The sequence below is a fragment of the Melanotaenia boesemani genome, chromosome 9 (assembly GCF_017639745.1).
Source record: "Melanotaenia boesemani isolate fMelBoe1 chromosome 9, fMelBoe1.pri, whole genome shotgun sequence".
NCBI lineage: Eukaryota > Metazoa > Chordata > Actinopteri > Atheriniformes > Melanotaeniidae > Melanotaenia > Melanotaenia boesemani.
Window position 1 is genome coordinate 35,581,228 of NC_055690.1, and position 20,758 is coordinate 35,601,985.

The following is a 20,758-nucleotide window of genomic DNA, read 5'->3' on the forward strand; positions in this document are numbered from 1 at the left end:
TTCGAGACAGGAAGTTTACTTGACCAGGGCCGGAAACGTTCCGTTTGTCCTCAAAATGGATTAATTTAATATTTTTGTCATATTATCGGAGTCACGAATTCTTCGGATGATGTCTTCAACGACGAGGAGCGGAGACATCATCCATCTGAATGTCGGCGGGAAGAGGTGAGACACCGGAGAGGTTTCCGGGCTAACCCGGATAGCTAAGCTGGACAATGCTAACATTCCGGAGTCTATTATCGGACAGACGCTTAGTCAGGGGTGTCAAACTCCAGTCCTTAAGGGCCGCTATCCTGCAGGTTGTAGTTATTTCCTTTCTCCAAAACACCTGAATAAAATCAAGTGGATCTAACAGCTTCTTTTCGACTTCTTCACAATAACCCCTTAATTTTAGTCAGGTGTGTTAGATCAGGGAAACAATGAAAACCTGCAGGAGGTCCGGAGTTTGACACCCCTGCGTCCTCTTCCACCGATAATTTTCACCAGTTTAGTCTCACATAATCATTACACAATGACATTAAATATACTATTTAAGCGAAATAAACAGTATACCACTCACATATACGTCTGTTGTAACTTTTAATCCATATTAGAGTCGTACTCCAGTCCACACCTTGATTGTGATTGACTTCGGTTTGTCTTTGTTAGCCAACGCGAACAGATCAGGCAATCCCACAACATAAACCTAGTAATTGTACTTTTTACTAGAAGAAAAACCCTTGCTGCAAAGTAAAATGACAAACTGGCATAAGAGTGAAATAGTTTTTAAATATATATATATAAGTTTTGATTAAACAAAAAAAGAAACTAAGTTTGCTTGTGTCCGACAATGGATTCAGATGGCTTCTAACGTGCAGATTAGTTCTGTAACGTCAAACTAGTTCTTTGTTAAAACGCTGTAAAGTCTGCAAAACAATAATAATTTTATTTTATGTAATCACATTTTAATGAGGCTTACTTTCTTCCTCCTCTTTAAAATTTTTATAAAGCTGTATAATGTAATTATGTCCGATAATGGAACATGTAAAGTTGGCCAACTACCAGCATTGGTTCTATCTTTCCGGTTGTTCCAGTTTACAGCTGTGCTATTTATTTGTATGTGATATTATCAATTTACCCGACTGACAGAGAATCTAATAAATACAGGTTAGCTTTGAAATTATATGAAGTAATTATTAAGAATGTAAGGCAGGAAGTACCTGCATGAATTGAAGCTACCAGCTGGTTTTCTGCGTTGTCAAAGTCACAAATGTGAAGTTGCGTGTAAACAAACACAATGCCCTGTTTGTTTGCAGGTTCAGCACCTCCCGGCAGACTCTCACCTGGGTTCCTGACTCCTTCTTTTCCAGGTTGATCTGAAAGACTCACACAGCATCTGCAGTAAAGCCTAAAATCTCGTCTAAAGAGAAACAGACAGTCTTACTGATGCCACACTTAAACTTTTTAGGAATAAAAATGATCAATTCTGCACAGAAAAAAAACAACTTTAACAGAGCTTCAGCACAAGAATTTCCTTGTAACTCTACATACATTCAAGCACAACGAACTCCCTGAGCAAGAGAAGAAACTTACTTGCACAGTTTTCTTATAAATCTGTCTTTTTATTTCTCTAAAAGCTGCATGTTGTGCTTTGTTTTTGTCATCAGTCTTCTGAGCGGTCGCATCTCGACTCTTAAGGATGAAACTGGAGCGGTGAGTCCTGGTTCTGGTTTAATGGGGCTGCTGTTTTCACTGATCAGGTCCTCAAGTTCATGTTTTTTCTGTGTGTGCAGATCTTCATCGACAGGGACCCCTCCCTGTTCGCTCCCATCCTCAATTTCCTGCGGACCAAAGAGCTGTATCCTCGTTCCATCAACGTGCACATGCTCATGCACGAGGCCGAATTTTATGGCATCACACCGCTGGGTGAGACACAGGAGGTCAGATGGTTCTGTCAGATTGATGATGAAGACATTATTCTTATTTTATTCAATGTTCTTTTTCCTTCTTGCAGTGCGTAAGCTGCAGCTGTGTGACGAGCTGGACCGATCCTCCTGTGGAAACGTGCTGTTCAACGGCTACCTGCCTCCTGCAGGTACAGCACCCGTCCCCCGGCTCACAGGACCAGCTGCTGAGGATTAAAATATTGTTGAATTAAAGATCCTGAAAATTTTAACAAAATTGTCACATACATGAAAATAAAACAAACAAATGCTTTAAAGCAAAAAACAAACTCAAAATTTGGATTAAATGTTAAAAAAATAATTTAAATGTTCTTTTAAAATGGATTGATAAAATGCAACAAAATCTATTAAAAATTATCATTAGTAAAATGTTTAATATTTAAAATTTTAATGCTTTAAAAATAATTATTTTAATAGGTTATAATAACTTTAAAATTAATATAAAGTCCATAGAAAAGACTAATTTAAAATAATCACAAAAATTTAGAAAGTTAGAAAAAATTAGTAAAAAGTCATAAATGAGGAAACAATAAAAATGCAGAATTTTAATATTTATTTATACTATTTTTAGTTTATTACTGTAATTAAATTATACTGTATTATCTTAATGAATTTTTAGGCGTAAGAAACGCGTCATTTGTAAAATAACTTCTTAATTTTTTTTACTTCCTTTTAAAAGGTTTGAACGATTTAAAAAAAATCTTCTGACCATCCAAAATATTTTTTAGTTAAATGCCACAATAACAGGTCTCAAAAAAATCCAAAAAAATCTAGATTTAATGGACAGCATCACGCAGCAGTATCAGCAATCAGCAATAATTTTGTATTGTTTGCAGATTACTGCACAGAAATAAAGGTGGCAACAAAAGGCCCCTTAAAGAGGCTATAAAAAATTTGAATCTTACATTTAATCTAAGTTTTGACATGAAAGTTTTCAGAAGTAACATTAATTTTGTTTAAATATGAGTCATTTTAATGTTTACTGCACACGACTGAAATGTGGCTGAAGCACGGCTGAAGCGTGGGTGGAATGTGGCTGAAACGTGGTTGAAACGTGGCTGAAGCACGGCTGAAACGTGGCTGAAGCACGGCTGAAACGTGGCTGAAGCACGGCTGAAACGCTATGATGCACTACTGACAGTAACGTTGTGAAGCCACAGCTCTTTTCTATCTTTGTTGTCTCAGTGTACCCGGTGAAGCGTCGGAACCGACACAGCGTGGCGGGTTCGCAGTTCATGGCAGGTCGGGCAGTCCCAGTCGAGAGGGCACCGGTCAGACGGAGCAACACCATGCCCCCCAACCTGGGGAATTCTGGGATGCTGGGGAAGGCCAGCTATGAGGAGAGGACGTCTGCAGGTAACACACGAATCAGATTTTCAGTACAACACTGTTTTTGGCTACAAGCGCTGATTTTATTAACATCAAATTATGACACTTAAAATTGAAAAAAAAATCCCCTTAATTCCCCCAAAACACTTAAAATACCAAAGAAAAAACAGTTAGTAAATAATGTTTAGATTTCATGTAAAGTCAGATTATGAAACGATGAAATGTGCATTAACACTATGAAAGTACTGGTATATCGTAACAGTTGTCTGTTTGTGTTGGTAGGTGGGTCATCGGACCCCGGCATGGTACGGATCATCTGTGGGCATCATAACTGGATCGCCGTGGCATACGCACATTTTGTCGTCTGTTACAGGTGAACACATTCAACAGATTACAGAATTAAACATGACCTGCTTTTGTTTTTACCTTTTATATTTCAGCTTTAAAACAGTTTACCTGCCTTGTTTGGTTTAATTCTTTTCAGCACAGCCTCACATATTTGATTTTACAGTTATTTTTTCATTCTGACCTCCTGTGTTAACACACTGGACCTAAAATCACACAAAAACATAAAATCTGAGTAAGAAAATCTTAGATTTTTTTATTTTGAAAACTACAAACATGTTTAATTAACCATTTTTATAACTTAGAATGCAAATCTAAATAGCTGATTTAAACTAATGTACAAATTTAGTCAACAACAACAAAGTTATAAACAACTATTTACATCCAAATGCAGCAAAAGTCTCAGAAGGTTTTTGTTCAACTATTTACAAACCAATCAATTTTCACCATAAGATGCAACATAAAGTTTGTTCCAGTTCAGAAACCAGTTCCTGTCCACTAAAACACAGGGAGGACGTCACAGGTTGGACATTTCCATGGTGTCCACCAGATGGCAGCACTTCAGTCTGCCTTTGGTGGATTTTAGTCGCTCCCACAACTTCTCCTCTTCCTCAGCAACCAGATGCATTATGTTGTGGTAGAATTTTCTGACTGGTTGATTTTGTGCATTTTTTTGGATGGTTTTTCTTCCTTCACCAAAGGTGATGGTAATACACATAGAAAAAGTATGTTTGTACATTATTTAATCATGACTCTAGTTTAACTGGTTTGTCAGCAGTTTAAAAACTGGTTTATAGTGATGGATATAGCGGAGACTGCTTGGCTTTGCGATGCAGTCTGGACGCTCCTGCGCAGACATCGAACCCAGAGGGTAAATAGACAAACTAAAAGTATCGCTTCTCCAGTATAAGGTGGTGTCATCAGCATAGAGGTGAAACTTCCAGCTAATGAACAGAAGAAACAATGAAAACAATGAAAATTAAATAATCCCAGAATAGAGCTTTGAAAGACACCTTTTTATATATGATACCAAAAAGGGATTCTGGAATCTCTGGAGAGTAAATTTAATCTGCGGCACCTCAGAGAAACCTGCAGTTATAAAGCTTTTTAACTGGTCAAATGAACTTTTGCCTCACTTTTGTTTTAAACTCGTCTCTTTTAGGGTGAAGGAGTCGACTGGGTGGCAGCAGGTCTTCACCTCTCCTCGCCTCGACTGGATGATCGACAGAGTCGCTCTGAACGCCAAAGTGATGGGCGGCTCACTGGGAGACAACGACAAGATGGTGGCTGTTGCCTCGGTGACGGAGATCATCCTCTGGTCCATCTGTCCCGATGGCAATGGAAATGAAATCGGTAAAAGTAGCTGCACAGAACAATAGTTTTCTCATCTTGATGATCGGAGTTAAAACTGCATGTTTTTGACTTCTGTAAACTCAAGTGTTTTACCAGATGAAAGTTTTAGGTGATTCTGGACTGAAATGATTGTAATCTATTGACAATCTTTGAGGGTCGTTAGAATTAAACATTGAGTAATCCTGAGTGTAAGGTAAACTCTGTCAGCGGTAGGTCCTGTGGGACGTTCCCAGGCTACAGTGGTCAGGGTGGGGTTGGGTGCAGAGCCAAAGTCAGTCGAGACCGACTGGTTCAGAGATAGATTTTATTATATTTTACTGCATAACTGTTAACTGTGAGCAAACAGAAACGTCTTGTTCTGTTGTTTCTGACTTGGTGTGGTTGTCGTGCAGGCGTCTTCAGCCTGAACGTGCCAGCCGAGGCTCTCTTCTTCGTTGGTAACCAGCTGATCGCCACCAGCCACACTGGGAAGGTCGGGGTTTGGAACGCTGTCACCAAACATTGGCAGGTGGGTCATATTCAGATGGACCTGAACTGTCTGCAGTTACAACTGAGTCGGGTTTGTTCCAGCATGTTGCAGTCTAAACCCGAGGTGTCAAACATACGGCTCAGGGGCCAAAACCGTCCCGCCAGAGGGTCTAATCTGGAATGAATTTCATAAATATGAAAATCAAATTGACCTCCTGAGGTTTATTATTTTTTTTAAATACATTTCCAAGGCAGGAGATAACATGTTCCACCTTACTGACTTAATAGATGTGAGTCAGTTCAGGTGGTCGGGATTACTACACACATGTGGAAATTTACACGTATGTACATTTAAAATAACTTCTAGATCTGGAAAAGATGCTCGGATCATGATGTGAAATATTAGATTTTTTACTTCCAGATAGTTGGAATTAAAAGTTTTATATGATAGATCCATTGTCATCTGTTAAGTTATAATGGATATGTAAATATGTAAATAAAATAAAATTAAGATAAATTAAATATAAATAAAAGTATTTCCACTTAGTTTAAAAAATGTTGAAAGTTTATTTTTTAAATAAAAATAATTGTACAAATAAGAATTTAGCTAATTAAAAAACAAGTGTCTTTAAAAATTTATTTAATTCATTTATGTATATTTAAATATACATTTTGTATATAAAATATATCAAACAGAAATAAAATGAAATGTAAATAAATAAAATTAGTAAATGATTAACAGGCAAAATATTGTTAAAATTTCGGGTTCATCGTGTTCTCTAACAGGATCGTTTATTAAATGTTAGCATCTCGATAATGTACTTGTACTTCTCGTTGGTTCCGGTCTTGCTCAGCTGGTCTGTTCTGGACTGGCTGAACTGGTCTCTCTGGTCTCTCTGCAGAACCAGGATGTGGTTCCCATCAGCAGTTATGACACCGCCGGCTCCTTCCTGATCCTGGGCTGCAACAACGGATCCATCTATTATATCGGTAAGAGGCACTGGAATCCAGTTCATATTTGTTAACGATCATTACTCTTCAGTTTTCTGGAATCGGAGCAGTAAAGATCAGTTTGCATGTGTTCTGCGTGTTTTTGTGATTCAGATGTTCAGAAGTTTCCTCTGAGGATGAAAGACAACGATCTGCTGGTGACGGAGCTGTACAGAGACCCAACTGAAGACGCCATCACAGCGCTCAGCGTCTACCTCACGCCTAAAACCAGTAAGCAGCGACACCGATGGGCGTTCTTACAACTCTCATCAGAAAACGCTGGGACGGCATGGAAAGCAGAAGTCATAACAAAATAAGGATCTCTGGCCTAAGGTGGACTGCCTCCAAGTACAACCACCTTGTGAAAGGTGTCATTGACCATCTGAGAATAGCACAGAAGTCCAAAAACAAAACACCATTCACATCCAGGAGGTGCTTCCTCCTGGTCCTGCCCCTCCAGGTTACTCCATCATTGGCATCGTAGGTGTTCATATCCCCCAGGAGACTAATGGAAGCCCCAGTTACCTCCCCCTCCAGGATACCACCAAGTTACTCCAAGAAGGCTGGTTACTCTGAGCTGCTGTTTGGTGTATGAAGTCAGTCTTCCCTCCTTCACTGGGAAAACTCCTTCCCAGTCAGCAAGGTTGCATCCCATGTCCCAATAGCCAGTTTGTGATACTGGGAACGGGCATGCCCAGGGCCCTGCCATCCCCTGCCACCGAGCGAACGCTGCATCACCTCTAGCTTCCTTCCTGCAGGTGGTGCTACCTTGTTGAGGTGGGACCTGGTTTTTTTCAGGCTTGATTAAAAGCACTCACCAGTGAGTTCACCCTGAGGCCTGGTTCCTTGGTTTCCTTCTTCCTGCCAAGATGTCCTTTGAGGTCTATGAATTGCTTTTACTCTGATCCCTCCTCAGACACCAGTTTGCCTTCAGGGACCTTACCAGACATTACCAGGCTCGTCGGGGCACTCCCTACCTCTGTGCGCTCTCACATTATTAAACAGGCTGTTTGCTGCTGAATGAAATGACAACACTGGTAGAAAATGTGTAGAATGAAGGAAGATAAGGGTCTCTTACTCTCAGGACTTGTCGCATGTTTTCAGGTGACAGTGGGAACTGGATCGAGATCGCATATGGGACCAGTTCTGGGACTGTTCGAGTCATCGTTCAGCATCCAGAGACAGTTGGCTCGGGGCCACAGCTCTTCCAGACCTTCTCCGTTCACCGAAGCCCCGTTACCAAGATCATGCTGTCTGAGAAACACCTCATATCAGGTATAGATCTAAGAAACACTTCAGAAAAGAGGCCTAGAAAACAGCTTGCTAGTAAGAGTATGAGTTAGTAAAAACTCCGCCCAGGCACAAGTACTGGTAACAAAAGTTTGTACAAGTGTTTTTGAGAACTTCTTTACAAGACTTGGTAAGAACTAATCTCACGCACAAGTTTTAGTAAGAACTCCTTCCAACTACCAGTTTTAGTAAGAACTATCTAATGGGCTCGACTCACCGGAGGCGACGTTCTCCATCATTTCAGCTGTCTGACTTCACCAGACTTCACCAGACTTCACCAGACTTCACCAGACTTCACCAGACTTCACCGGAATTCACCAGACTTCACGCAGAGATTATAGAGATGTAAATAAAAGGCAGCCACGTGGCGCCAGGGTGAATCTGACCGAACGTAGGTCCTGGATTTATCTGGATCAGCTTCGAGGTTCACCATCAAAGGATGATATTCACCATGCTGTTTCCATGTTTGTAACATAGGATGAAGCCAGGCTTGTCTTTCTCTTTGGTTCAGTAGAGTCAGCAACAGATTTCTGTCAATTCAAGCAAAGTCTGGCTCTTCATCCTTCAAGCCTCGTCTGCTTTGAAAATGTCAAAATTCCCTCCAATATCATAATTGGAGAAAAGCGATCTGATAGGGCGATGCGCTCCGTGTGTTGGGTTTCACCTGGGCGGCGCTGTCCTTGGTCGTCCCCGTGTGTCGAGCCCATAAGGCACAAGCCTTAGTACTGTTCGTTGAAAACAATCCTCTCAGAAAGAACTCCTCCCAGCTAGCAGCCTTAGCAGGAGCTCGTTTCAGGTATGAGTTTCAGTACAGACTTGACTGAGTTACCAGACTTTGTAATCTAGTCTCCAGCACAAGTCTTGGGAGAAACTCTCCTCTTAGTAGCAGCTTTAAGTCTTGGTGACACCATGTCTCTGGTACGAGTTTTGACCAGAACTCGTCTCAGGTCCAGGCCTGGCTGCTGTTCCTGCTTCATTTTCTTTGATTTTTATGTTGCTGCCTGTCAGTTTGTGCAGATAACAACCATGTGCGAACCTGGACAGTGACCCGGTTCAGAGGGATGATCTCCACCCAGCCAGGATCTACGCCCCTCACCTCCTTCAAGATCCTCAGCCTTGATGACGTTGATGGACACGGAGGCTGCAGCGCTGGGACGGAGATAGGTAACAATGAAAGGCAGCTACATCCACAAGATGAAGCTATGACGCCATCTTTCACTGTAGTTCTGCTGATGTCCAGCAGAGGGCTCACTCTCAAACTTAATCATGTTTGCTACGTTCAGGCTGGTTTGGTTGATCTCAGAGAGGTCAGGTGGTTCTGTTTGGTTTTAGGTCCGTACGGAGAGAGAGACGACCAGCAGGTGTTCATCCAGAGAGTCGTCCCAGACACTGATAAACTCTACATCAGACTGTCGTCCAACGGAAAGAGGTGAAGGACACTCTTCTGATACGGTTTACACCTACGGTACCTTCTTTTCTAAGCAGAGCTCATCACAGCCAGGTCTTAAGCTATATGGATTAAGACGGAGTAGGTTACCTTTGTTAGAGTCAGTACCTCTAACAAACACATCTACAAGTGACATCCGACTCAAGCGTCCTCCATCTTTTTCAGTTTTAGCCGAGGATTCGGAGGCTGCTGGTCTTAGTTTCACTCATTCTTGGTTCTATAAAGCATTTTACAAACAAACAAACAGGTTAATTTTGGATTAAAAAGAAAACCTTCTTTCAGTACAAACTGGTCACTTGAATCCGTTTCTGTGCAGTGGAAAGGCATAACCATGATGACATTACTGACTTTCACCACAGTGGCGCTGACATGATGTGTTTCAGGGTGTGTGAGGTGCGCTCGGTGGACGGGACCTCCATCACGGCCTTCATGGTCCACGAGTGCGAAGGCTCGAGCCGCATTGGCTCTCGGCCCCGTCGCTACCTGTTCAGTGGCCATAGTAACGGCAGCATCCAGATGTGGGACCTGACGACCGCCATGGACATCGCCGGCAAAGTAGACATCAGAGGTCAGGAGCATTCCAGGTCCTTTGTGTTCTGCGTGACTGTGTTGGGCTCTGTGATTGGTCAATGGCTGATTTTTGTGGGCTGTGATTGGCTCTGCAGCGCTGGGTGGACCAACAGAGGAGGAGCTGCTGGAGCTGTTGGACCAGTGCGACCTGGCTCTGACCAGAACACCTGACAGCACACCGAGAGCCTCCACCTGCAGGTCTGACACACACACACACACACACACTCAGACTCAGAAAATTAAAACTTTTTCAACCATCGTTGTTGCCACTTCCTGTCTCTGCAGCCTTCACTCTCAGCTCAGCGACGGTTTTCGGATGGAGCGTCTCTACTCAGCATCAGGAGGGCGAGGACCAGCTGGAGCTTCAGGTTCGTCTGCTTCGCTGTACGGCAGCCTCCCCCGGCAGACTCCGCCCCCAATGCCCCTTACCAAACCTTCTCGAGATGCTGGCCAGTCCGGCGGGCTGCAGACTCCTTCCACTTCCAGTCTGAGCCAGACTGCCAGCCCCCACCCTAACAGACACCACCTGGACCGGGACTGGGGGTCTGTCCGCAGAGGGAGCTTTGTGGAGCGCTTCCAGGAGCTTGTCAAGGGCTCTGAGGCAGCAGCGGCGGCCCTGCCGGGGTCGGAGGGCATCAGGCGAAGCTTAGCTGTGTGCAGTGAGTTGGAGGCCAGATTTGGCCTCAGGACCCCGACCAGCTTCTCCGTGTCACCAGGTGCTCGCTATTCCTCTGGAACACCGTCATCCTTGTCTTCCTCACCGTTATCCTCCTCGTCATCCCAACGTAGGGTCACTCCTACCTCCCCAACAAGCCCCGCCTCCTCAGCAGCAAGCCCCACCCGCTCTCTGACACCTGTCTCACCTCGCAGCGGTGCCGCACCTGCCGATGCAGCGGCGTCCCCCGAGAGCCCCACGAGTTCGGACAGCGCCTCCGTCGGCCCGCCCACCAGCCCCAAACCACACATGAATGAAACCAGCTTCTGATTGGCCAGTTCTTCCTCCCAAGGAGCAGAATGAAGAAACGCTTCAGAAATGAAGTTAAACATGACGGATGCAAAGCGACCTGCTGGAGAGATCCAGCTCTGTACAAGTCCTGGTCCTGGTCTCGTTTCCTGACAACAAGGAAAAGGTGCTGCGGTTTAATAAAACATATTCAAACAGAAATGGAAATACAGTAAATATAAATGTATTTATGCTGAAATGATTCATATGTCAGCGTTAGACTAACATTCCTCTGGACATGGTCGGGTTCAAGGACTGGACTGGAAAAAACTGAATGACTGACCCAGGAAGTAGAGGACAGAAAATTACATTTTTTTAAATCTGAATCTTTGGCCCTTAAAAAAAAAACACAATTTTCAGAAATATGCAGTTTATTATCGTTTGAAGTCAGAATTATTGATGTACCAGATGTGTCCAACAGGGGGCAGAAGACGAGGTTTTTATCATGAGGTAAAGATGAAGGGCTCAGAAACCGTATCAAATATGATACATCACATGTTAGGGGTTTAAAGTTTGATGAGGACCAGACCAGGACTGTGGGTCAGGACTGTGGGTCAGAGTGCAACTCCAGGTGGATTATTTATGTTTCAGAAAGACAACAACAAAAAAAAAAGCAGGTTAACCTGCAGGTCCATGTTTAAAACCTTCTAACAGCTGGTCATGGAAGACAGGGACCAGAACTGGAACTGGTTTCAGATGAGGAACGGGGACCAGAACTGGAACTGGTTTCCGGTTCAGACAGACAGCGATCAGGTGGAAATGACCACTTTCCATAAAGCAGTGATGACGATGATGAAGATGTCTGGTAAACAGACAGAAATCAGCTGATTCAGCTTCCGTTTGTTTTTGCAGCTTTTCTATCCGACAGGTTTCAGGACTTTTTGATGATTTTTGTACAAAATAATTCTTGAACTTGTTAAATTTGTACGTTTGTAACTGAAACGTAATCCTAACCGTCTCAGCCAATCAGATGCCTGACTGTTCCAGCCAATCAGATTCCAGCTCTGCTGAGTTTCTTCCTGCTGATGCTGCTGAGCGACATGAGACGAGGTGAACTCTTAACACAACAGACAGAAAAAATATGTTTTCAGGTTGTGACTGATCATTATTTTTAAATTTTCTGTACATTTTTTGTCTATAAAATTATTAAAAAATACTAAAACTCATCTCTTGATTTAGTGATTAGTAAATCTGTAAGAAAATATATAACATAAATCGGGGACAAACACTGATCAGTTATCAGCTAACTGATTGATCCCTGCAGCACCGTTCAATTATATTTCCTCACTTTACTGTTTGTATGGAAGCCCAGTGCGGACAGTATTATGTTATTGTCATTTAATAGTGTGAAATTAGTTTATTATGATGATTTGAATATAATATTAATTTAATTTCTCAAATGTTATATTTGTCATAAAGCTTATTGAAACCACAGGAAGTTCAGAATATTGAAAATAATCACTTTAAATAAGAACTTATTTCCTTTATCATTTTAACTCATTAGAAGGTAAAAAAAAGTATGATTGAAATTATGAAAATTTAAAAAAATTGTTATGAACTAACATTAAAAAAATTAAAGTTTAGTCAATAATTTAGTTGTAGAAGTAAAAAAATCATATATATATATAGATATAGATATATATATATATATACACACACTAAAGATCAAGTTTTAAAAATATAATTTCTTTCTCCCTGATTGGGGCTCCAACCTTAGAATGCAACATATGCTAGTTTATGAGTTTATTTTTTAATGGTCTTAGCTGACCGTGTGTGTGTGTGTGTGTGTGTGTGTAATAATATTCCATATCAAAAAGTAATGAGATTTTGTTTATTTTTACCAAAAGCGTTTATTTGACTAAAGTTGATTCTCAGTGACGTCCTCTTAATCGACAGCCGGGCCGTCGCCCAACTAAAGTCCACAGTTTTTTAAAAACCTCGGTCCAAAGCCATGGTTGTTACGGCAACCAGCTCAAGTTCAGTGTTAACCAGCACACAGAAAAAGTTAAACAAAAATATCTCTGTTTAGAAAAATAGTTAAAAATCTAAATAATACATTTTCCCAATGATGACATCATCTCATTAAGATTTGACTAAACTCCGCCCCTGAGCAGCGAATTCTCCAACAACAGAAACCATTTCTAATTCTGATACTATTGATTAGATGCTGATCGATATTTTCCTGAAAATGTGAGCGAAAGATGTGGTCAAATCTTCCTGACTGCTCTGAACACATCGCCTATAGAAGCCCGTATATGTCCCAAAAAAATGTTTTAACCAAACCCTGAGACATTGAGGCTGCTGGATTATTTTCAGCTTGCTCAGGTCATGTGACAGCAGCCAGGAGGGGCTCAGGTCATGTGACAGCTGACAGGAAGTGCTCAGGTCATGTGACAGCTGACAGGAGGGGCTCAGGTCATGTGACAGCTGACAGGAGGGGCTCAGGTCATGTGACAGCTGACAGGAAGTGCTCAGGTCATGTGACAGCTGACAGGAAGTGCTCAGGCCTTGGCGTCAAGCATCTCCAAAAGCAGTTTGTGCAGCGGGATGCGGTGCTGGCGGTGCAGCCGCAGGAAGGCCTGCACAGCTCGGTCGGCGGTCTGTCGCAGCAGAGGGAGGCTCATCAGAAGGCGGCCCGCCCGGTGCTGCTCCCTGCGGGAAGACTCATACTCCTGCAGAGCCTCGTGGAGCCCGTCCTGGAACCTCTGCACCGCGTCCGGACAGTCCACCGGGTCGGCGTCTGTCAACCAGACACATGGACACTCCTGTTAACTAAACCAAAACCTCTGAAGCGCTCTGATGGATGAAGGTCAAGGTTGAACCAGCTGACCAGCATCATCTTCTATTGTGTGCAGTATTGATGTGAAACAATTAATGTCCCTGTCTATTGATCTGAGGCTCAGACAGTGAGAGACAGACCAGACGTCAAACTCTACTGAAAAACAACCCCCCTGTATATTTACGAGCATGTTTATGGAGCTAATCAATACTTCTGTGCCCTCCTCTGCTTCAGCTCCCAGCCTCTGATCAATATCAATAAACACTTCTCTGGATCAATAAGCCCACATGAACCTTCTCCATCATCAGTGTTTCTGTTTAGAGTCAGCGTGTTCGTACCAGAGTTTGCCAGGGCCATGGCCTTCAGCGTCACCACCTCCTCAGGGGTCAGCTTCATCACCTGGTATCTCGCCATCAGGTGACGCAGCGCCTCGTACAGGTCGGCCAATCCGGCGGCTCGACACTGAGCCTCGCCCAACCTCAGGTTCCCAGCAAACACAAGCTCCTCCCCCGATTGGGCCTGCGAACGCCAGGCCACGCCCACCAGCAGAGCCTCCATCCAGCCGCTCTGCAGCAGCGACATCTGATCGACCAGTGAGAGTCCGGCGAAACCTGGAAGAGACGGTCAGACAATTAGGCTTCTTTCTGTAGGCTTGGGAAACTTTTCCAACAGCCCGACCAATGAAAGGCCAGATATGATGCTGACATCATCACTTTCTTATCAGTGTTTGTTTTACTTCAGACTGGGTTCTTCCCAATATGGATTAAAGTCTGTACAGATACTCTTTATGGTTCAGAGTCACCCCTTCGACACCCCTGTCCCACAGGTTTTAGATGTTTACTGCCTCACACCGGATCCACATTAATGGTTCACCAGTAATCTGGATCACGACTCAGCTGTTGGGGACAGCCATTTAATTTGAGCCCAGTGTGTTTGAGCAGGAAACATCTAAAACCTGCAGGACAGCAGCTCTTGACGACTGGACACCCCTGGTCTAAAATACCTGCAGTGCCTCTCATTGGTCCAGTGTTCTCTAGGCCCACCTACAGAATTTAGCCCCGTTTCCTCCAGCAGGTCCAGCTCGGTAGGGACGGGACGGTACGTATTCTTTTGTGTTTCTTGGGAAGGGTTCTGGAATAAATGATCTAAGCCGTCTTACGTTTTAGGGAAGCTTCTTTCTGATCCAACCCTAAAGGGTGGAGCTTGACACCTACAATTCATTGATTGGTTGAAATAATCATGACTTCCTGTGCAACTCAGCAATAAGAACAAAGCTGGAACAGCTCCATGTTTGAATATACGCTTTATTTTTGTCATTTAAAGCTACATGACAAGAAGAAAGAAGACAAACTGCTGGATGTCCACCATCCTCCTTTGGTTTTGGGTTGCCTTCTTCTTCCTCACAGTTCAGGGAAGATGTCACACCACAATGATGTCATGCTTTTACTATCGCTCTCTGGCTTATACCCTGCCTACCAGGTAAGGGTACGGTTGGCTTTGGAAACACAACAAAGATCAGTTTACTAAAGCAAACCGACCCTTTGGTGGAAATGGAGCTATTGACTACAAGGAGCCCGTCTCGCCACACCAACCAATGAACCCCAGCCAGTCGAAGGTAAGGTCAAACAAGAAACAAGTCTACTTGAGTTCTTTACTAATGTGTTAGTGGTCTTATTTCTCTTCAAAGGGCCTTGATTATTGATCAAATTCTTCAAAGTTAAAGCCAGAACCTGCATGAAGTTCTAAGATGAAGCCAATGGAAAACGTGTTGGGGTGATTCAGAGATAGACCCTCTTGGATTTCTTTGGATTTGCATGTGAGGTTTTTTAGTGTGTACCTGGGATCTCCTTTGCCCAGCCAATCAGAACCAACAGCTCCCGGTTCAGGAGGTCACAGAGGGTCAGTAGGGTCTGGAGGCTGCTGTCATTGGTTGAATCGTCATGATTGGCGTCTAAGGGGGCGGGTTCTGTCAGCAGCAAATGGGAAATCATCTTGTTTCCTGAAGGACAGGCACACATTTATTAACAACTTTTTGTGAAGGTGAAAGATCTGGCCCAATCCCCACCCTTGATCCCATCAGATGGCCCCACCCCTCCATTTGGTAGAGGACAGGGGATCTTAGATGTTTCCCTGCTCCAACACACCTGATTCAAATGAAATGGATCCAACAGCTTTTTGTCAAATTCTACACGATGACCCATTAATTAGAGCCAGGTGTATTGAAGTAGGGAAACATCTAAAACCTGGAGCCAGAGGCCCTTGAGGATCAGACTTCGACATCCCTCCTCTAGGCCATCTTCCCTACCCACGGCTCAGGGAAAGGAACTGGGATTGGGCCGATATCTTCAGAGAGAACTCACTGCTGCTGACTGGGTGGCTGTACGGGGCTTTGGTGTAGTGACACATTCCCGTCTCCACCCGTCTCTTGTACTTCTGGCGCCCCCCTCTGACGCGGTCCAAACGCACACCTGTAACCCAGAGATGATGATAAGTCAAGGTTGACAAGTGTCGTCCGGCTCGCTACAGACTGAGGTTTCTCTGCAGGACTGATCGATGGGTCGTACCTTCCCTCATCATCCCGGCCTGGAGACACTTCTGGAAGCGGCAGGCCTGACAGGCTTTCCTCCTCCGCTTGGTGATCTCGCACTCGTTCATCACTGGGCAGCTGTACTCGATGTTGCCTAGAAGGGAGGACGTGTTACTGTCCTCCAGTCTTTTCACACAGAAATCTATAGTCTGGCCAGACACCCCCCATTGCCCCCCACCCTTGTAGAGTTTAATGGGGCTTAAACAGGATATTGACGAGCCACAACGGAGACAAAAGACATTGGAAGCTTCTCTTCAGCCTGACAGTACGTCAGATCAAAGACTCCCAAAGGTTTGGATTTTTCTGGGAAAAAACCAAACTGCTCCGACTTGACCCCCTGCCTGTCTTCAGGTCCAACATCCTGATCAGCTGATTAAGTTCTGCTCTCTCAGGCCTCTCTTTCACACCACAGATCAATACATGCAGATAACCAATCAGTTATCTGAATCCTAGGACACGAGGAGCTGATATGAATCCAGATGAAGCGAGAAGCGAGCAGCTGATGGTTCGAGCTGATGGCTTCACACACTAATCAATGCAGTGAGCGCTGCATTATTGATCAAGTCAGCTTATTAATTTACTTTTCAGTGGCTTTATTATGGACTGAAGATTAAAGAGCAACATGTTTATATTCTGTTTTGGTTTAAATGAGAGCAGATGTGTGTTTTCAGTAATGAAAAGCTTCTCAGTTTAATGTGGTTAATGTAGAGAATGGAAGAAGGCCGAAGATTTAAATTTAGATTATCTAAATCTAAATAATTCAAATTGTCGTCTTTGTAGCGTTTGCTAAAACATCCTGATGCTACGTTAAACCACGTGGAGAACGTGCTTTGTGTCAGATCACTTTTATCTCTAATAGATTAATAGATATCTAGATTTTTGTGTCAAATTAATTCAAGGTTTAAATAACATCGGTCTCCGTGATAACTTCTACTGTTTCCTGCTTATTTCTTCACACCCATAAATTACAATCTCATTGATAGAATTTTACATTTCTTTTGTCCTACAATACATGTACCCAACAAAAAACTGAGGTATGGAATCATAGAAGTGCCAAAAAAGAGAACCCACACATACACAATGAAATTTAAATTAAATTAAATTAAATTAAATTAAATTAAATTAAATTAAATTAAATTAAATCCACTGAGAGAAATTATAATGTAGTAGGGCTTTTTCAATTAATATTAATTTATTAGGCAATAATGCTGTGTAAGCAGCAGCATTACTCGGTAAGAAAAAAACTAAACAAAAAAATAACAAATAAATAAAAACATGGTGCACAACTTCACATGCTGTTGCTCTACCATATTATTTCAAAGTAAATTTAGGTTATTATTAGCCCACCAACAATCCTATGGGATTGTTTATTGTTTTAAATATTTACAGAAATGTTTAATTATTCATTTATTCTTTATCATTTGACTTAACATTGCATAATTTATCAGTTTATATTTCCACTTTAATTTATTTTCTTCTTTGAATTTTGGCATTCCTGTGACTCTGTAGAGGTCAGGTTAACGCGTAAAGAATTTTGTCCACATGCAGCACAATGTAGTGATGATTATAAATATTGGACACCATGCTGCTTCTATCTCTTATAAGACAGTATCAATGGAAACTGGTGGACACTTCCTGTTTTTCTTACCTTGTATGGTCCTCTTGAAAAATGCCTTGCAGGCTTCACAAGATGCTACTCCATAATGAAAACCAGAGGCAAAGTCGCCGCACACCAGACACAGCCTCTTGGACCCCACAGCACCCATTGGTGTCAGGTAACCACCCCGGAGAATGGAGTCCACCTGTCCACAGTAAACGGCCAATGTCAGCATTGATGGATTAGTCATGACCACATTTAACACAACCCTGAAATCAGCACATTTATCATTTAATCTGAACTGTGGACATTATAATGTTAGATCATTGTATTTAATGTGGCCAAAGTTTAAAATAAAACATATAAAAATAATCATTGCTAACCAAACATTCAGAGTTTATACTGATACAAAATGTCATCAAAGTTTAGGCAGAGTAACAGAAGCCCTGGGTTATACAGCTCATCTCTTATTAGCTCTAAATACCAATCAAATAATGATTATGTAAAAACAATGAGTTATAGAGGTCGCAGCTAAAAGATAACAGGTGAAATTAGCACAGGTATGTTTCCTTTAAGTACATTTTGCTTGTGGTCTTCATAGGACAATTCTATTTAGATAGCAAACTAACTTGCTCATTGACAGTTAAGCTATAAAAAAAAGATCAAAAGGAAAGTTTAGTATTATTTCCACTTATAAAGCTTGTGTTGATTTTATTCCTCTTTACTAAATGAATCTAAAAATGAAGCAGTCAACAAAATGAACTATTTCCAAGCTAAAAATCCAAATTCAGTCAACAGTTAGTGCTAGCATGTCCCAGTTAGCATGCTATCAGTTAGCTAACTGGTGGGTTAGCTTGTTAGCTAAAGTCAATGACAGAAACTGGCCCGGTTCTTTAAATGTCTTCTGCATATGATATGTCTGCAAGAATGAGTTATGGTTTTTTTTTAGCTTCATTTATTTAAAAAGAACAATGCATGTTAATTAACGTCAATATAGATATGACAACATTAGTTTTTGTTTAAATAAAAACTTGTCTGCCACTTTTTTACTTCCTTTTTCAACTAAAAGAAATTATTTATTATTAGCTAACTCAGTAAATCTTTGATTTCTTAGCTAGTTCACGGCTGTTTGTCGACAAGCAACAACGATAAACAGTTTTCAACTGTTGCTTTAGGAAGGTTGTGATTCTGGAGGCGGAGCTTCTCCATCTGGCATACAGTGAGTGGTGGGGGTTAACAGACCACCAGTCCAGCACTGGGTCAGAGACTGGCCAGTTCCAAATCACCAGTTAGCCTGACGTGATGATTACAGGAATGTGGGAGGACGTTGGAGTCTTACTGTAGCTTCTCTGTCCCTCTTCCGTCAGCAGCTGGATTAAACTTTTAATGGCCCTCTGGGCAAAACTTTGCAGTGGGCCCCCACTGCCCCCTTAAATCCTCAGACCTCCTTGAAAACTTCCATGTGTTGTAATCTGATCAGAAAACCTTTATTTGTACTATTTAGATTGAGCAAGGTGGCGGTTGGATGGTGAATGAGGGAGGAAGATAAAATTGTCTTCACCTTCGCGGAGAAGGAGTCTGTCTGCGACACGGAAAAACACAAGGATGTTTCCGATAGCGCCGCGCTGCTTCCGATGCTTCCTCCGCTGGAACTACATCCTGTCGGAGAGTCGGGATCCGGACCTCCACAGAGGAGACTGTAAGGCGAGGAGGAGGAAGAGGAGGCTGCTGGGCTGGGGAGGAGGAAGGCAGGGTGTGACGGGCTAAGAGTGGGCGTGGTGTCGAGAGGGAAGGAGGGACTGAGGGGGAAGGAGTGGAGGAAGGAGGTCGGAGACTGAGCTTCATCAGTAGGGGAGGAGGAGGAGGAGGAGGAGGATGGGGAGGAGTCCAGGAGGCTGAGGAAGAAGAAGAAGAAGATTGAGGGATTTTAACTTTCAGTCAAATACAACCTGATAAATCTGTTTACATCAGTCTGGATATAAACAGCACTGATCATCATATTTCAGAGGTTTTCATTCTCATTTACTTGTTTACTGTTTACTCTGAAAAGCAGATTTTTAATGAACTGATGTTACAGCTAAGTTTTACCACATTATGAATATTTCAAAAGAAGTTAAAATGTCCATTAAAACTCGTAAAACACTTTAATATGACTCATCAAACTAAATGGAATTATAGGAAAAAAGTTGAACAAAGGAAAAATAGAATAAAGTCAAAATATTTGCTAGTTTATTTCTGTAAATATTTATTTATAGACATTTCATATGCAAATATATTCATGAATGTGCACAGAAATAAATGTAAAAATAAAGGAAAATTATATTATTAAGATAATATTGTTTTTAGTTTGTTTAGTCTGAACATCCTAAATTCTCTTTATGGTTCCACATTTTTTTAAATCTGCATATTCCTCCTGCGTTTACCTCATTTTGACACTTCAGTGGTTCCGTATTTTATAAACAGGTTTTATGTGGTTACTTGTTTTTCTGTTTACTTAAAAAATTCATCATAAACGGCTTTGATGTTGAGGATGATAAAAAAAACTTTTATTTATCTATCAGTATAATTATTTTCTTTCTCTCTTTCTTTCTTTCTTTCTTTCTTTCATTAGAGATAAACACACAATCATCTATCTATCTATCTATCTATCTATCTATCTATCTATCTATCTATCTATCTATCTATCTATCTATCTATCTATCTATCTATCTATCTATCCATCCATCCATCCATCCATCCATCCATCCATCCATCCATCCATCCATCCATCTGGGCTTAAACATTTGGAACAAACTTGCTTTTCGGAGTTTTTTAACGTCCCTGAAGTGGCGACTGTTGCAGAGGACAGTGAACTCACCGCTGCGGGCCAATGAAGTCGTAGTTGGTTGTCATACAGAAGTCCAGCTCCATCCTGATTCTGCTCCCAGATCACTGCACTACCTCCACCCAGCACACTTATCCACCTATATAAATAACAGCTTCAGCGGCAGTGGTGCATTCACATGCACTGCTTTAAGCTGGAAAAACACGTCTCTGAGGATACTTCAGGTCCAGCAG

At 42.2% G+C, this 20,758-nt stretch overlaps 2 protein-coding genes across 2 annotated transcripts; one reads left to right on the forward strand and one right to left on the reverse strand.

Moving 5' to 3' along the window:
* On the forward strand, positions 1-11,135 carry shkbp1 (SH3KBP1 binding protein 1). Its single transcript, XM_041995196.1, has 17 exons — positions 1-165; positions 1,296-1,349; positions 1,647-1,692; positions 1,773-1,905; positions 1,994-2,074; positions 3,129-3,299; positions 3,555-3,645; positions 4,780-4,970; positions 5,363-5,478; positions 6,341-6,428; positions 6,543-6,659; positions 7,533-7,703; positions 8,727-8,882; positions 9,051-9,147; positions 9,549-9,733; positions 9,831-9,933; positions 10,021-11,135. Exons 1-17 carry the CDS (start codon positions 107-109, stop codon positions 10,718-10,720), a joined length of 2,559 nt encoding a protein of 852 aa, XP_041851130.1. The 5' UTR covers positions 1-106; the 3' UTR covers positions 10,721-11,135.
* A 2,052-nt stretch (positions 11,136-13,187) lies between these two features.
* Positions 13,188-19,349, reverse strand: esrrd (estrogen-related receptor delta). Its single transcript, XM_041995235.1, has 7 exons — positions 19,263-19,349; positions 17,753-17,906; positions 16,082-16,198; positions 15,878-15,985; positions 15,355-15,516; positions 13,856-14,128; positions 13,188-13,478 (listed from the first exon to the last, which is right to left on the reverse strand). Exons 2-7 carry the CDS (start codon positions 17,868-17,870, stop codon positions 13,240-13,242), a joined length of 1,017 nt encoding a protein of 338 aa, XP_041851169.1. The 5' UTR covers positions 17,871-17,906; positions 19,263-19,349; the 3' UTR covers positions 13,188-13,239.
* Positions 19,350-20,758: the final 1,409 nt, after the last annotated feature.

Bases quoted from the DNA above. Each gene is read 5' to 3' on its own strand.
- shkbp1 (XM_041995196.1), top strand. From the start codon at position 107: ATGATGTCTTCAACGACGAGGAGCGGAGACATCATCCATCTGAATGTC. The intron at 1,906-1,993 runs GTGAGACACAGG...TCCTTCTTGCAG, and splicing joins TTATGGCATCACACCGCTGG to TGCGTAAGCTGCAGCTGTGT. The intron at 4,971-5,362 runs GTAAAAGTAGCT...GTTGTCGTGCAG, and splicing joins TGGCAATGGAAATGAAATCG to GCGTCTTCAGCCTGAACGTG.
- esrrd (XM_041995235.1), bottom strand. From the start codon at position 17,870: ATGGGTGCTGTGGGGTCCAAGAGGCTGTGTCTGGTGTGCGGCGACTTT. The intron at 16,199-17,752 runs GTAAGAAAAACA...CCTCCCTTCTAG, and splicing joins TTTCAAGAGGACCATACAAG to GCAACATCGAGTACAGCTGC. The intron at 15,986-16,081 runs GTACGACCCATC...TCTGGGTTACAG, and splicing joins GGCCGGGATGATGAGGGAAG to GTGTGCGTTTGGACCGCGTC.